At 43.0% G+C, this 13852-nt stretch overlaps 1 protein-coding gene across 1 annotated transcript in view; it reads right to left on the bottom strand.

Moving 5' to 3' along the window:
• Nucleotides 1–1594: 1594 nt before the first annotated feature.
• Nucleotides 1595–13852, bottom strand: part of AFG2B (AAA ATPase AFG2B) — a 29389-nt gene continuing 17131 nt past the window's right edge. Inside the window, exons 7-9 of the mRNA XM_075858040.1 lie at nucleotides 4450–4584; nucleotides 2332–2457; nucleotides 1595–1804 (exon numbers count right to left, since the gene is read on the bottom strand). Coding sequence (XP_075714155.1) covers nucleotides 1658–1804; nucleotides 2332–2457; nucleotides 4450–4584 — 408 coding nt within the window. The 3' untranslated portion in view covers nucleotides 1595–1657. The remainder of the gene's footprint in view (nucleotides 1805–2331; nucleotides 2458–4449; nucleotides 4585–13852) is intronic.

The raw sequence follows: 13852 nt of genomic DNA, 5'->3' as shown, positions 1-13852 counted from the left end.
CATGTTTAGTGACCACCATGTATTTTACCAGACTTGGGCCCTCTTCACATCACGTTTCTGGTACCGGTTTACTGTATACATCGGGAGAGCTCCTGACGTACATGCTAAACGTGTTCATGGGGCGCCATATGTCCTTTTGGCCTCTGTCTGGTATAAGTCAGTATAACTTTTTTAAAGGATGGAATATCGTAGCACACTATGCTGTTCCATGCCGAAAAACAAAGTATACTGTGCTGTATATATTTAACATAGGAGCCTATGTGTGACGTATGCCAATACATTTGATATACGTCACAGGCATCCACCACACACATATGTCATGGGGTTACCAATAGCATTTCATCACGTATGTTAAATGGATAGCATTATAGCCTATGGGTGACAGATCCTTGAAATAGATGCCTAACAAAGGCATCTGTCACCCACAGACTATAATGGCAACTGTTCGGATACGTCATGAACTCATGACCAGAGTTCACAATATATGCATTTAACAGATAAAGTCTTAGGGTGACTGATGCTACTGTTAGGCATCTGTCACAGCCTATGTTAAACCTATGCAAAAAAAACGTGATGTGAACATAGCTTAAGTAAAAACAGTGTTAAACCCGGCTGAAAGGACTGGATTTTTTTTTTGTGCGCGTGACAAAGGTTCTTTCCAGTACATTTAATAGTGGGTAAATGTAAACACACAGATCTGCTTGAAAAAAGTTATTTTTATCAATCCAGCATTTTAATTATAAGATTTTACACGCAGCATGTACAGGGGGGAGACAAATGCCAACATAAAAGGAAATCCGTATTTATTTTGTTCCAAGTTTGTTGGGGATAGCGTTAACATTATATATGTGCATCCTTTTGATGGGCGGCTCCCACAATCTTCATCAAGCCATATCACTCACACACACCTTAGGCTTAATTCACACTTGCGTATTTGATCAGTATTTTGAATTATTTTTTTTCTGTAATCCAGACGTGGATCCAAAACATACAAAAAATATAACAAAATAGTTTATACTTTGGCCCTGTTCATAGCTGTGTTCGGCATTGCGTTCTTCTCTGTCGGAGGAGCAGAACGAAAATCATGGAAGCGCAGGCTCCATTGAACAACCGGCGCCCGACGGAAGCAATTGACTTTAATGGGTACTGCCAGGTTTCCATTGGGGTATCGGTGGATTTACCAGAAACAGTAGCGCAGAATGCTACACTATTTCTGATATTTTTGGTGGAATCTGCAACAGCGGCCCTTAATGTGAACAGGGCCTTATTCTCTTTTGCATCCACTCATGGCTTAAAAGAAAAAAAAAACAGCAGATACAAAATACTGAGCAAATATGCAAGTGTGAATGAGGCCTTATCGGTTTTTTTTTTACTACACATTCCTCAATGCAGGGAACACGTGTTGTTACTGGTAATGCAGAAACCAGGGAGAATTGTAAATTTGTTTCTGCCAATAGATTGTATCAGTAATTACTGATAAATGTTCTTCCTCTTTGCAAAAGATTTACTTTGTAATAATTCAGAAATTTGTACTAGAAAGTAACTGACATTTCTGTAACAATGAAAAGGATGGTACAGAAGCTGCACAATAAAGTGTGTTATAATAAAATATTTATTTTATGGTGGTAATCGTCGTGGAGATGACACTGATCACTGCCTACAGGATATTACCACCTAGTTTTTGAAAAGTGAGTAGGTCACGGGCATTCAGGGATGGGGTGTGAGAAGCTAAAGCCTGTCGGAAATGTTCTTTATTCACACATGTAGTCTGTAATCCACTCGCCTGTAATGCATACAGGGCAGCCTGCAGGTAAAGGGAAAGTTCACATCAGTTTTATACACACAACTACAAGTAAAACTGGGTACATTTTCAGAAATAGTAAAATGAAGCTACTATGGGTCATGTAACATACCAGGACTGTTAATTTTTTTTTAACCTTGGGCCCTCAAATACAAGTTTTCAAGGTGCTCTGTACACTATATGTGCTTAACACCATGGCTGCCTGTAACTGGGCTGTACAGCAGAAGTTGATAAAACGATGCCCCCTTCTGACACTTGCCGGTATAGTTCCAGCCAATAGCTGCAGTGCACTGAATGTCAGAAGGGGGTATTGTTTTGGCAACTTCTTCTGTACATCCCAGTAACATGCAGACATTTTGTTATTGCCTGTGGTGTTAAGCACAGTCCTGGTACGTTACATGACCGTAATGTACAGAGTTTTACTTTTAATACTCCTTTGCATCTCTATGTGCAGGGCATTAGGACACAAATACATTTTTGTTTCACGTCTAAGTAGAACTACTGCTTATTAAATCTGCACAATCTCTCACCTCTTTACAGAGATTTTGAAGGTCCGCTCCAGAGTAGAATTGGGTAAAGCCTGCCACGCTTTCCAGATTTACATCCTTATCGAGTGGCATACTATTGGTACATATTTTTAGTATGGATAAACGGGCCTGTAACATAGAAGTATATTACATATAAATGTAAGACATGATCAGGATACATTTCCTTAACTGGTTGCCGACACAGGACGAGAATGCTCGTCCTGAGCGGCGAGCACTTCGCGCATTAGGACGAGCATACTCGTCCTGTGTGACAGCCGTCCCTGCACGCGCGATCGAGAGCGGGGCAACGGCTGTAATACACAGCCACGGCCCCGCTCTGACAGCAGAGAGAAGAGAAACATCATCTCTCCGCCGTTAACCCTTTGAACGCCGCAATGACAGCTGATCGCGGCGTTCAAAGAGGGGGGATTGCACATTGATTGCGTCACAGAAAATAACGGACGCGATCAAAGCCCACAACTCGTATGGCCAGACAGCCCAGGGTCCAGTGAAGGACCCCAGGGCTGTCTGAACATATTTCCTGTTGTTAGGGCATACTGAGGTATGCCCGAACCACTGCCTGTGTACGATCAGTAACAGGCTAATGTACTGGCATATAGATCTATGCCAGTACATTAGTTACAAAATAAAAATCAAAATAAATCCCTTTATGGGATTTAAAAAAAAAAGTTAAATGAATGTAAAAAAAAAATGTATAGATAAATAAAAAGTAAAAAAAATACACCGACACACACATTTTTTATAATAAATAAACTTTTTAAAATATAAGTCCCAAAACATGAAATAAGAAACATTTGGTATCGCCACGACCGTAACAACCAATGTATAACATTATTTATGATCGGTGTATGGTGTAAAAAAAAATATATTAAAACTGCAGCGGAACTGCTTTATTTTCACCAAAATAAAAATTGATAGAAATTAAACGATAATGTATTTGCACCAAAAAATGGTACCTACATAAAGTACAACTCGTGCCGCAAAAAACCGTCTCATACAACTACGTCGTACAAAAAATAAGAGTTATGAGCGTCGGGATGCAAAGAGGGGAAATGTAAAAAAAATTGCTCTGTCCTCAAGGCCAAAATTGGCCGTGTCCTTAAGGGATTAAACAAAGTAGTTATATCCCTTTAGGCCTCATGTACACATCTGTATTAAGACTCCAAATAACCTACAAGTTGCATGGAGTCTCACTATATCTCTATGTCGGGGCTGCCATACAGTCTCCTGCGCATGAGTAGTGATATTTGTATTGTTTGTTCCAGTTCAGAGTAGCCTGACTAACTTGTCATTGTTTGCAATGGCAGCAAGAAACGCAAATGACCTCGCTGTTGCTGAATTGGAACTTGTCCAAAGCAAAAAGCCCAATGATATAACCGCTGCAATGGCAGTCCAACATTGGGCGGTAGGAAACGTAATCAGAGACCTACCACAAATGCAACTCGTTCCTGGTGTTTGATAATGGAGGGTTGTGGCCTAAGAGGACATATTAAATACATCGCTTTACACGGTACTGAAAATGTACACGTAGCAACGCATTGCTGAAACACATGTAAAGACGCAGGGATTTTTTTTTGCCATAATGCATTTCAACAGCTATAACTTTAGATTGAAAAATACATACATATGTTGGGGCTTTTATAACACTTTTTTGGGTGATAAAAAAAAGAAAAAAAGCTATTCTGTCGTTTATGGTTTTTTAAATTTACTTTTGTGTTTTTTTTACTTAATTTTAACAAATAATGCAGCCCCTGTTTTCCAATAAATTTGTGCCTGTCAGGCATAACCTGATAGGTAACTACATATTTTAGCCTCTGGCTGCCATATTTAGCTCCCTCCCTTTGTTTTCATCGCTTAGCTGCCACAGTCCTTATTAACTGCAGCATCTAAGGGGTTAAACAGTCGAATGAGTAATCTGCTATATTGGCTGTTGTCTCAAGAAGCTGGCGGTCAGTCATTTTACCGCTGGTGATGGCATGAGCATAGCTACTATGCTGTACATTTATGGTACTGATTTTCAACGACGGTCTTCCAGCGCCACAAATCTATAGCGCTTAGTGCCAAGGAGTTACTATGTTCTGCTTTGAATCAGTCTATTACCTTCTCATCGGGTGGTGGGATGAATAGTAGTTTGTCGAGTCGACCTGGCCGCAGCAAAGCATCGTCTAAGACATCTGGTCTGTTTGTTGCTGCAACAACCATCACAGATTTATTCATGACTTCCTTAAACTCTAGCTGAAATGCAAAGGAAAACAGCTGACGGATCTGCGACATCTAGCAATTACCTTTTTCTAAAAGGAAAATAAAATTCAGTTCCCTGGGCTTATGAAGAGCCTTCTTCCATATTATGTACTAAGCAATGCCAGTCCTACTTAGCGGTGGCCCATAGCACAAACTGAGTTTGAGTTCTTCCAAAGTTTTACAAAGATTTTTTTCTCTTGTTCTTATCCCCTTCAGGAACCAGCCATTTTTTTCCCTCCCCACCTTTAACCTCTTCCACCTGCATGCATTCTGGGCCCTAAAGACCAATCAATTTTTTTAGTTTTTTCATCGTCACATTCAAAGAGCTATAACTTTTTTTTTTTTTTTCAGGTGGACATGGCAGAATTTTTTTAACTTTTTATTTGGGGGGGGGGGGCAGTGATATAATTTTAAAAAAAACAGCACTTCAGCCATCGTTCTATGCATTTTACATTTATGCCGTTTACTGCGTGGCGTAAATAATATGCTACCTTTATTCTATGTGTTGTACGATTACGGTGATACCATATATGTTTGTTTTTTTTTTTTATGGTTTACTACTTTTGCAGAATAAAAACACTTTTAAACTAAAATAATTTTATTTTGCATCGCCACTTTCCAAGAGCCATAACTTTTATTTGTCCGTCAATGTCGCCATATGAGGGCTTGTTTTTTGCAGGACTTCATTGCTACCATTTTGGGGTACATGGGACTTATTGATTAACCTTTTATTATTATTATTATTATTATTATTTACCCCTTCACCTATGACAGCACCCCTGGAGAGACAGCCCATTCGCTGGACAGGAAGCCTGACGATATAAAAAAGGACACACCTCTCCACACACCCAGTCAGGTTTTCTGTCCTCCGGATGGGATTGTCCTGATGGCAAGACACACTCTCCAGGATTGCAGACCCTCCAGCAGGTACTCTCCTTTGTTCCTGGAGGTGTTCTCAGGGTATAAGCCTCTTAGGGAGCAACCCGTTGTCTGGGGCTGGTATCTCCCTCCTCTCCCGGTCAATTCTTCCCTCTACGGAGGTGGAAGATTCCCACCGCGGGTGGGTTCTCCTCAGGACTCCTGACCCAGCGTTCGGCCGCCTCCGGCGCACTGCAGTGACCACTTACGGACGCGGCTCACATCACTTTCGGTGGGAAGGACGCGCGGACGTCCCAGGAAGCGGTTCTCCGGCGGCCCATGTGGGGAGGAGGGGCTACAGCACGTAGTGGCCTGGGAGCCTCCCCAGCCAATCCTAGGCCTATTTCTAGGCCTGAACCAGATGGCTCCTTCTCCAGCAAAGCAACCAGCATGGAAGCTCCAGGAGAAGCAGCAGGACGCATGGAACGGCCTGAGCGATCAGACCCAGGAAAGTCCTCCAGTCCGGTAATTAGACGGCATGGGATCTCATAGGAATCATGGTAGGACAGACCTTTTGTTCATATTATTAACTCTGTATATTGCATGTTTTCCTAGGTCAGAGAGGGTCCCAGGAAGAGAGTGGACAAGGCTCGCAACAAAGAATGTGCCGTGTGTAGTAGGAAGCTGGCAGCCTCTTATCAAAAACGGTTATGCCAACCTTGTTTGGATAAGATCCTGAAAGAAGAATCCCCTAGCCTTGCCTCTAGCATAAGGGATATAGTACGTACAGAGGTTAAGAGCTCCCTTAGAAGGAATCATGATGGTCCTAGCACCTCGACTGGCAAGACTCGGCAGGTTCTAGATGTTTCTAATTCCTCTAGCGAGGAGGAAGGGGAGCTGGGCTCATCCGAGTTTTCCTCTGACGAGGATGGGGGAGGGAAGAATTTGTTCCCAGCAGAGGATGTGGACCAACTCCTTAAGGCAATCTGGGCCACGATGAATATCGATGACCCCAAGGAACCCCGGTCTGTTCAGGACATTGAGGGCCTGGGTCCCAGAAAACAGAGGACTTTTATATATCCAGCCTCATTAAGAGGGAATGGAAGAACCCTGACAGGAAATTAGGCATTCCCAAGATATTAAAAATAAAATATCCCTTTGAGGAGGGCTTAAGTAAGGACTGGGATAGTTTCCCCAGACTGGATGCCCCAGTAGCGAAGATATCCAGGAAGAATGCCTTACCGTTTGAGGATCTTGGGTCTCTCCTCGATCCTATGGATAGAAAGGCGGACTATTACCTTAAGAGAACCTGGGAAGCCTCTGCGGGGGCCTTTAAGCCGGGTATTGCGGCTATGTGTGTAGCCAGGTCTTTAAAGGTCTGGATAGCCCAGTTGGAGCTTCATCTCAGGGACAAAACTCCTAGGGATCAGATACTGGCTTCCCTTCTGGTTTTGTCTAAAGCCACAGATTTTTTGGCTGATGCCTCAGTGGACTCGGTCTGTCTGGCAGCCAGATCCGCAGCCTTATCCAATTCAGCCAGAAGGGCAATATGGCTGAAAACATGGAAAGGTGATGGAGGCTCCAAAGGGAGACTTTGTTCTATCCCTTATTCAGGTGATTTTTTGTTTGGGGCCCCACTGGATGATGATCTGGACAAAATATCCGATAGGAGGAAGGGGTTTCCTACCCAGGGCAAACCAGACTCCTTTCGTCCCAGGAAATTTAATAGAAAACCCATTTCCAAGGGACAGGATTTTAGATCCTCTTAAGTTCCCTAGGAAGAACAGGGGTTTCCTGTTTAAGCCTCAGAGTGATCCCAAAAACAAGGATCACCAACAATGACGCCAGGGGAAGCAGGGTAGGAGGTCGCTTATCCCTTTTCTATCGTGAATGGGAAGGGATCTCCTCAAACAAGTGGGTTCTAGATATCATAAAAGCTGGGTACAAGCTAGAATTCATGTCCCCTCCTCCAGACAGATTCCTCCCCACAAAGAGGCAGAAGGATTCAGAAAAACAGCAGGCCCTAGAATCAGAAGTTATTGCTCTTATCAGGAAAGGGGTTCTGGTACCAGTCCCGAGACCAGAGATAGGGAAGGGCTACTATTCCCCCCCTTTTTCTGGTAAAGAAGCAGGAGAGCCGATTCAGGGTCATAATAAATTTAAAGCAGCTAAAGTCCTTCCTGATTTACAAAAGATTTCGGATGGAGAGTATCCACTCTACAGTAAATCATCTTTTCAGGGATTGTATGATGACATCTATAGACCTGGAGGATGCTTATTACCATGTCCCTGTTTGCATCACTCACCAGAAGTATCTGAGGGTGGCAGTAGTTTTAAACGACTCCCTAGTCCAACTTCAATACAGAGCGCTCCCGTTTGGCATCTCTCAGGCACCGAGAGTCTTTACCAAGCTTATATCAGAAATGACGTCATAAATACGGACAAAGGACATTCTGATCATTCCCTACCTAGACTACTTTCGGATAGTGGCAGACACCGCCCACACCATCTTTCGGTCAGTACAATCGACTTTCATAGATCTGGGTTGGATTAAGTCAGTCTTAACCCCATCAAAAAGATGCATTTTTTTGGCGATCCTTCTAGACTCCTCCAAACAGATGTCCTTTCTCCCTCAGGGAAAGATCAAGCCTTTGATAGAAAGAGTCTCTGTCCTCTTTTTAGAATATTTGACTTCCTTCAGAAGGGCTATGTCGATCCTGGGCCTTTTGACCTCCTGTATCCCGGCCATAATGTGGGCTCAGTTCAGGTCCAGACCTTTGCAGAGGGACATACTAGAAAAGTGGGAGAAGAACAAACGCTCTCTAGATCACTCCTTGATCCTTTCCTCAGTAGCCAGACTCTCGCTCAGGTGGTTTATGAAAGTAGAGAACCTCAGGGAAGGGTGTTCCATGGGAAATGTCCCCAACCCTGAACATCACAACAGATGCCAGCCCCTGGGGATGGGGTGCCCATGACGAATCCTTCGGCCTTCAGGGTCAGTGGGATCCCCAGACCTCCATAAGGTCTTCCAATTACAGGGAGCTGGAGGCAGTACTTCAGTCAATAAGGAGCACAATCCCTATACTTTCTGGAAAGAGAGTGAAGTTTTTTTCAGACAACACGACTGCAGTAGCATACATAAACCATCGGGGAGGTACAAGATCAGGGCTTCTGATGAAGTTAGCTACAGAGATCTTTTCCCTAGCCGAGCTGCATCTATCATCCCTTTCAGCTGTCCATCTAAGGGGAAGGGACAATCCGGTAGCAGACTTCCTGAGCAGAAGACAGTTGCTGCAGTCTGAGTTTTCCCTGAATTGGGAAGTCTTCTCGATGATTGTGGCCAGGTGGGGGGATCCTTCCATAGACTTGTTCGCTACCAGGGAGAACAGGAAGGTGCCCAGATTCTTTTCCCTAGATCCCCGTGAAGATCCAGTAGCAGTAGATGCTCTCTCTCAGAGTTAGAGCCTGGAACTAGGTTATGCCTTTCCCCCTCTCGGTCTACTTCCGAGGGTTTTAAAAAAGATCATAGAAGACAGAGCCTCGGTGATCCTGATTGCTCCATTTTGGCCAAAGAGGCCGTGGTTCATCTGGTTAAGGAAGTTGTCCGTAACCCGACCATGGATCCTTCCAGACAGACTAGATCTCCTGTTCCAGGGCCCAGTAGTTCATCCAAACATCTCCAGGTTGCATCTTACAGCATGGAGACTGAGAGGGTAATCCTCAGGAAGAGAGGTATCTCTACTTTAATGTCAAGTAGGAAGCAGGTTACCTCTAAGATATGTTTAAGGGTCTGGAAAGCCTTTCTCTCCTTTTCAGGTATTGATATAGATCCATTAACAGATCCAGATATTCCCCTGATTTTAGACTTTCTTCAGGCAGGGCTAGACAAAAAGGTACAGGTTTCTGCCCTAAGCTCCTTTTATGATTCCAGAGTAGCAGAACACCCCTAGATTGGAAGGTTCCTGATTGCGGCCTCCAGGATAAGACCCCAAGTAAGGTCTTCAGTCCCACCTTGGGACTTAAATTGAGTCCTTACCGCTTTGATGGGCTCATCCTTTGAGCCTTTGGACTCCTTGTCCATTAAGTTTCTCACTCTAAAAATGACTTTTTTACTAACAGTTACCACCGCACGAAGGGTAAGTGAGATTCAGGCCCTCTCGGCTTTTCCCCCCTTACACTTTAGTATTGGACGATACGGTAATCATGAAAACCTTAACAGGTTTTATGGCAAACGTAATTTCCCCTTTTCATCATGACCAGGAGATTATTCTTCCCTCCTTTTGTGACTCCCAGAAGAATCCAAGGGAACAGGAGTTTAATTGTTTAAATGTAAGGAGATGCTTAGTGCACTACCTGGAGGTCACGACGGACTGGAGGTCTTCAGAGAATCTCCTTATTCAGTTCCAGGGTCCAAATAGAGGGTCGGCAGCTAGCAGACCAACAATAGCAAGGTGGATTAATAATAATAATAATAATAATAATCTTTATTTATATAGCGCCAACATATTACGCAGCACTTTACAATGTAGAGGGAACATGAAAACAATATCAGACATTACATAGTGACAAAGTTCATTTACAATTCAAACCTGGGGAGTGAGGACCCTGCTCGCAAGAGCTTACAATCTATGAGGACATAATGGAGACACAAAGTGTAATAGTGTTTGTTCTGTACAATGGTCCGGCCATTTTTATACACATGCGGTGGTAACATAAAGCTGCATGAGCCGGTCACCAGCCAGTATCCGTGTATGACGGACATGAAGAGAAGGAGTGTGAGGGAATCTTATTCTGATGACTAATCTAAATGGAGGGCCATGAAAAGGAGTCAGATTAGGGAATTTTATAGGCCTGTCTAAATAGATGTGTTTTCAGGGCACGTTTAAAACTGTGGATATTGGGAATTAATCGGATTGTCTGGGGTAGCGCATTCCAGAGGACGGGTGCAGCACGAGAGAAATCCTGGAGACGGTAGTGGGAGGTTCGGATTATGGAGGATTTTAATCTAAGGTCGTTGGCAGAACGTAGAGCCCGAGTAGGGTGGTAAACAGGCCATACACTTAGCCTATGTGGGCCAGAATACTAATCCCCAGAGTTCTTTGGAGCTCATTCCACCAGAGCTGTAGCTACTTCTTGGGCTGAAAGAGCCAACGCATCTCTATACCAGATTTACAGGGCGGCTACATGGAGTTCACCCCACACCTTTATTAAAGGGATCCTGTCATCACCATCTTACCTTATAAAACGTCCTGACCCTGTAGTGGCCGCAGCTGTCCATAGTTGATTGATGATGTGTTCTTCTCTCCTCACGTCCTCCTCTTGCCCGAAATATTATCCTTTAAAGTTTTACCGCCGTTTATGGTAATTAAATTTAGCTTAGTGACGCACGATCTTAACTCCGCCCACGTACGCCGCCCGTACAACACTAAATGCCGAAATCGCATTTCAGATCTCGCGCATGCGTGCCTCACCACCCTTCCCTGCTTCATTCATCCTGAAATTTTTAACTGCGCATGCGCCGCGCGTGTACACACCCCCTTTCGTCGTCGTATGTTATACAGCATAACTGTCAATTGTCAATGAGCAAGCGCGGGATTTCATGTGCAGTGCAGTGAGGAGCTGTCAATCAAAAACAAGGAGGCGGAGCCAGCTCTGAAGCGCCGGAGGAATGAAAACCTGACTCTTTTCAAGTGAAGATTTGACTCTTTTGTGCTCATTTGCATACGGCGCGGGACCACTGAAAATCGGAATACTGAAGGTACAGAGCCGACTTTTAACATATTTATAGGTTAGCGAACAATGATTTTTCACCCATTTTCACAAGGTATTGCTGGCTTGATACCGAAAATGCTGGTGACAGGTTCCCTTTAAGCATTATAGATTACAGTTGCATTATGTCACTGACTTAGCCTTTGGTAGGAAAGTTCTACAAGCCGTAGTCCCACCCTGAAACTGGGGTTCTATTTTACTTCTCATGGGGTGCTGTCATAGGTGAAGGGGTAAAAGATGGATTACTTACCGGTAATCTGTTTTTCATGAATTTATGACAGCACCCCCTAGTTTCCCCCCCTTCAGTAGACTTTCTGGATATCTGTTGTATATAGTATATATATGTCTTTAAAGCAATATTTATGGTGTGGGGTGTCTTTTCACTAAGGTGGCGCAAAAGAATAAATAAATAAATAAATATGATTAATAGAAGTGGCTGTGTGTCCATACTCACACAGTGTATATATGAATAAAGGATAACTAATTCTCATCCCGAGTTCTTTCTAAAGACTGGGTGTGTGGAGAGAGGTGTCATTTTTTATATCGTCAGGCTTCCTGTCCAGTGAATGGGAATGGGATGTCTCTCCAGGGGTGCTGTCATAGGTTCATGAAAAACAGATTACCAGTAAGTAATCCATCTTTTTTTTGGGGGTAATGGGAAAAATAGCAATTTTGCCTTTCTTTGCAGGTTGTTTTTTTTTACGGCGTTCACCTTGCGGTTTAAATAACATGCTAACTTTATTTTTTGTGTCATTGCGATTGCGGGGATACCATATATGTGTAGTTTTTATTTTATTTCTACACTTTATTGTATTGTGTAATACTAACAGGCATCTATTAGGACGTGCCTCTGGTACGTCCTAATAAGTATATAGCCAGGGTAGACCTGGGGGCCTTTGTTAGGCCCCTGGCTGCCATGGCACCCCATCGGATGCCTGCAATTGCATTTGTGGGCCGGCGATGGGTGACAGAGCGAGCTCCCTCCCTTTGTAAACAACTCAAATACAGCGGTCGCTAATGACTGCGGCATCTGAGGGGTTAAACTTCAATTGATACCGTTGGAGCAGGAGCCCGGCTGTCAGACAGCCAAGCTCCAGCCTGCACGGGACACCACTTTGATTAGGCTGCCGTGAAAAGGCGACGGCCTAGAATAAAGCCCCATAATGACCGCCGTGAAAAGGCAGGTGGTCATTAAGGGGTTAAAAAGCTATAACTTTTTTTTTCTTCTGTCATAGCCATATGAGGGCTTGTTATTTGCGGGACGAGTTGTAGTTTAACGGTACCATTTAACATATTGGGAAACTGGGAAAAAATTATTTGTCGGGTGGAATAAGAAAAAAAAACTGATACCTAACTTATCTAGTTTTTTTATGTTTTACTACTTTTACAAGGAAGAAACCAAGTATTAAAAATAAAATGTGTTTTGTCGCCACATTCTGAGAGCCATAATTTTTTTATTTTTCCATCGATTGAACGGTATGAGGGATTATTTTTTGCGGGGAAAACTGTAGTTTCTATTGGTACCATGTTGGGCTACATGAGACATAGTGATCAAAAAGATTACTTTATTTAATTTTTAGTGAGATATGAAGTGACCAAAAAAACAGCGATTCTGGCGTCTTATATTTTTTACAACATTCCCCATGCGCATTAAATAACGCCATGGTGCAATATTTTGGACTTTTACAGACACAGCGATACTAATTTTGTAGGTTTTTTTAATTTTTGACATTAATTCAGAGGAAAAATGGGATAAGTTTATTTTTTTAACATTTAATTTTACATTTTTTCTTAACAATACTAAATATTTAACTTTTTTTTTTACACATTTTATTAGTCCCTCTAGGGGACTTGAATCGGCTATCGCTAGATCGCTGGTACAATACACTGTAATACTAATGTATTGCAGTGTATTGTCATTTTTACACGGCTCGCAATCGCTATTCCTGGCAGTTATTCCCGGGTGTCAACTGTAAAACACAGCTGACACCCGCCGTGTACAGAGCGGGCTCAGCGGGTGAGCCCACTCCAGTCATTACCTCCCCCTAATAGTAATAGTACGTAGTGGCGCGGGAAGAGGTTAAAGAGGATCTGTCACTAGTTTATTAACGCCCTATCTCCTAATTAATCTAAAAGGTGCTATGATACTGATAACTGCAGTGTAATTGTATTTATTTTTTTATTATTTGCAAAGTTATGAGCATTATGGCAACCAAAACCTGAAGGATGCGGGGAACTACTGTTGGAATGGATCGAAGAATAGACAAAATGGCAAAGTCTCAGCCAACGATCACCTCCAGAAAGATCACAGAAGATCTGAAGTTACCAGTGAGTACTGCTACAATCAGAAGACAATTAAGTGAAGCCAAGTTACCACGAAGGACTCCTTGCAAAGTCCCGTTGTCCTATTTATCGCATACAATTGATCATGGATCAGTTTGAATATATCAAAATACTCGAGGAGATCATGTTGCCCTATGCCTAAGAAGAAATGCCTTTGAAATGAGTGTTTCAACACGACAATGACCCTGAACACTGCAGTAAGCAAATAACATCTCTTTTACAGACACATGGGATTGGAGTAATGGAGCGGCCAGCCCAATCCCCTGACCTCAATCCCATAGAGAATTTGTGG

This window comes from Rhinoderma darwinii, chromosome 3 (genome assembly GCF_050947455.1).
Source record: "Rhinoderma darwinii isolate aRhiDar2 chromosome 3, aRhiDar2.hap1, whole genome shotgun sequence".
Classification (NCBI taxonomy): Eukaryota; Metazoa; Chordata; class Amphibia; order Anura; family Rhinodermatidae; genus Rhinoderma; species Rhinoderma darwinii.
The sequence above is the reverse complement of the archived record's forward strand: the minus strand, read 5'-3'. Positions and strand labels throughout refer to the sequence as shown.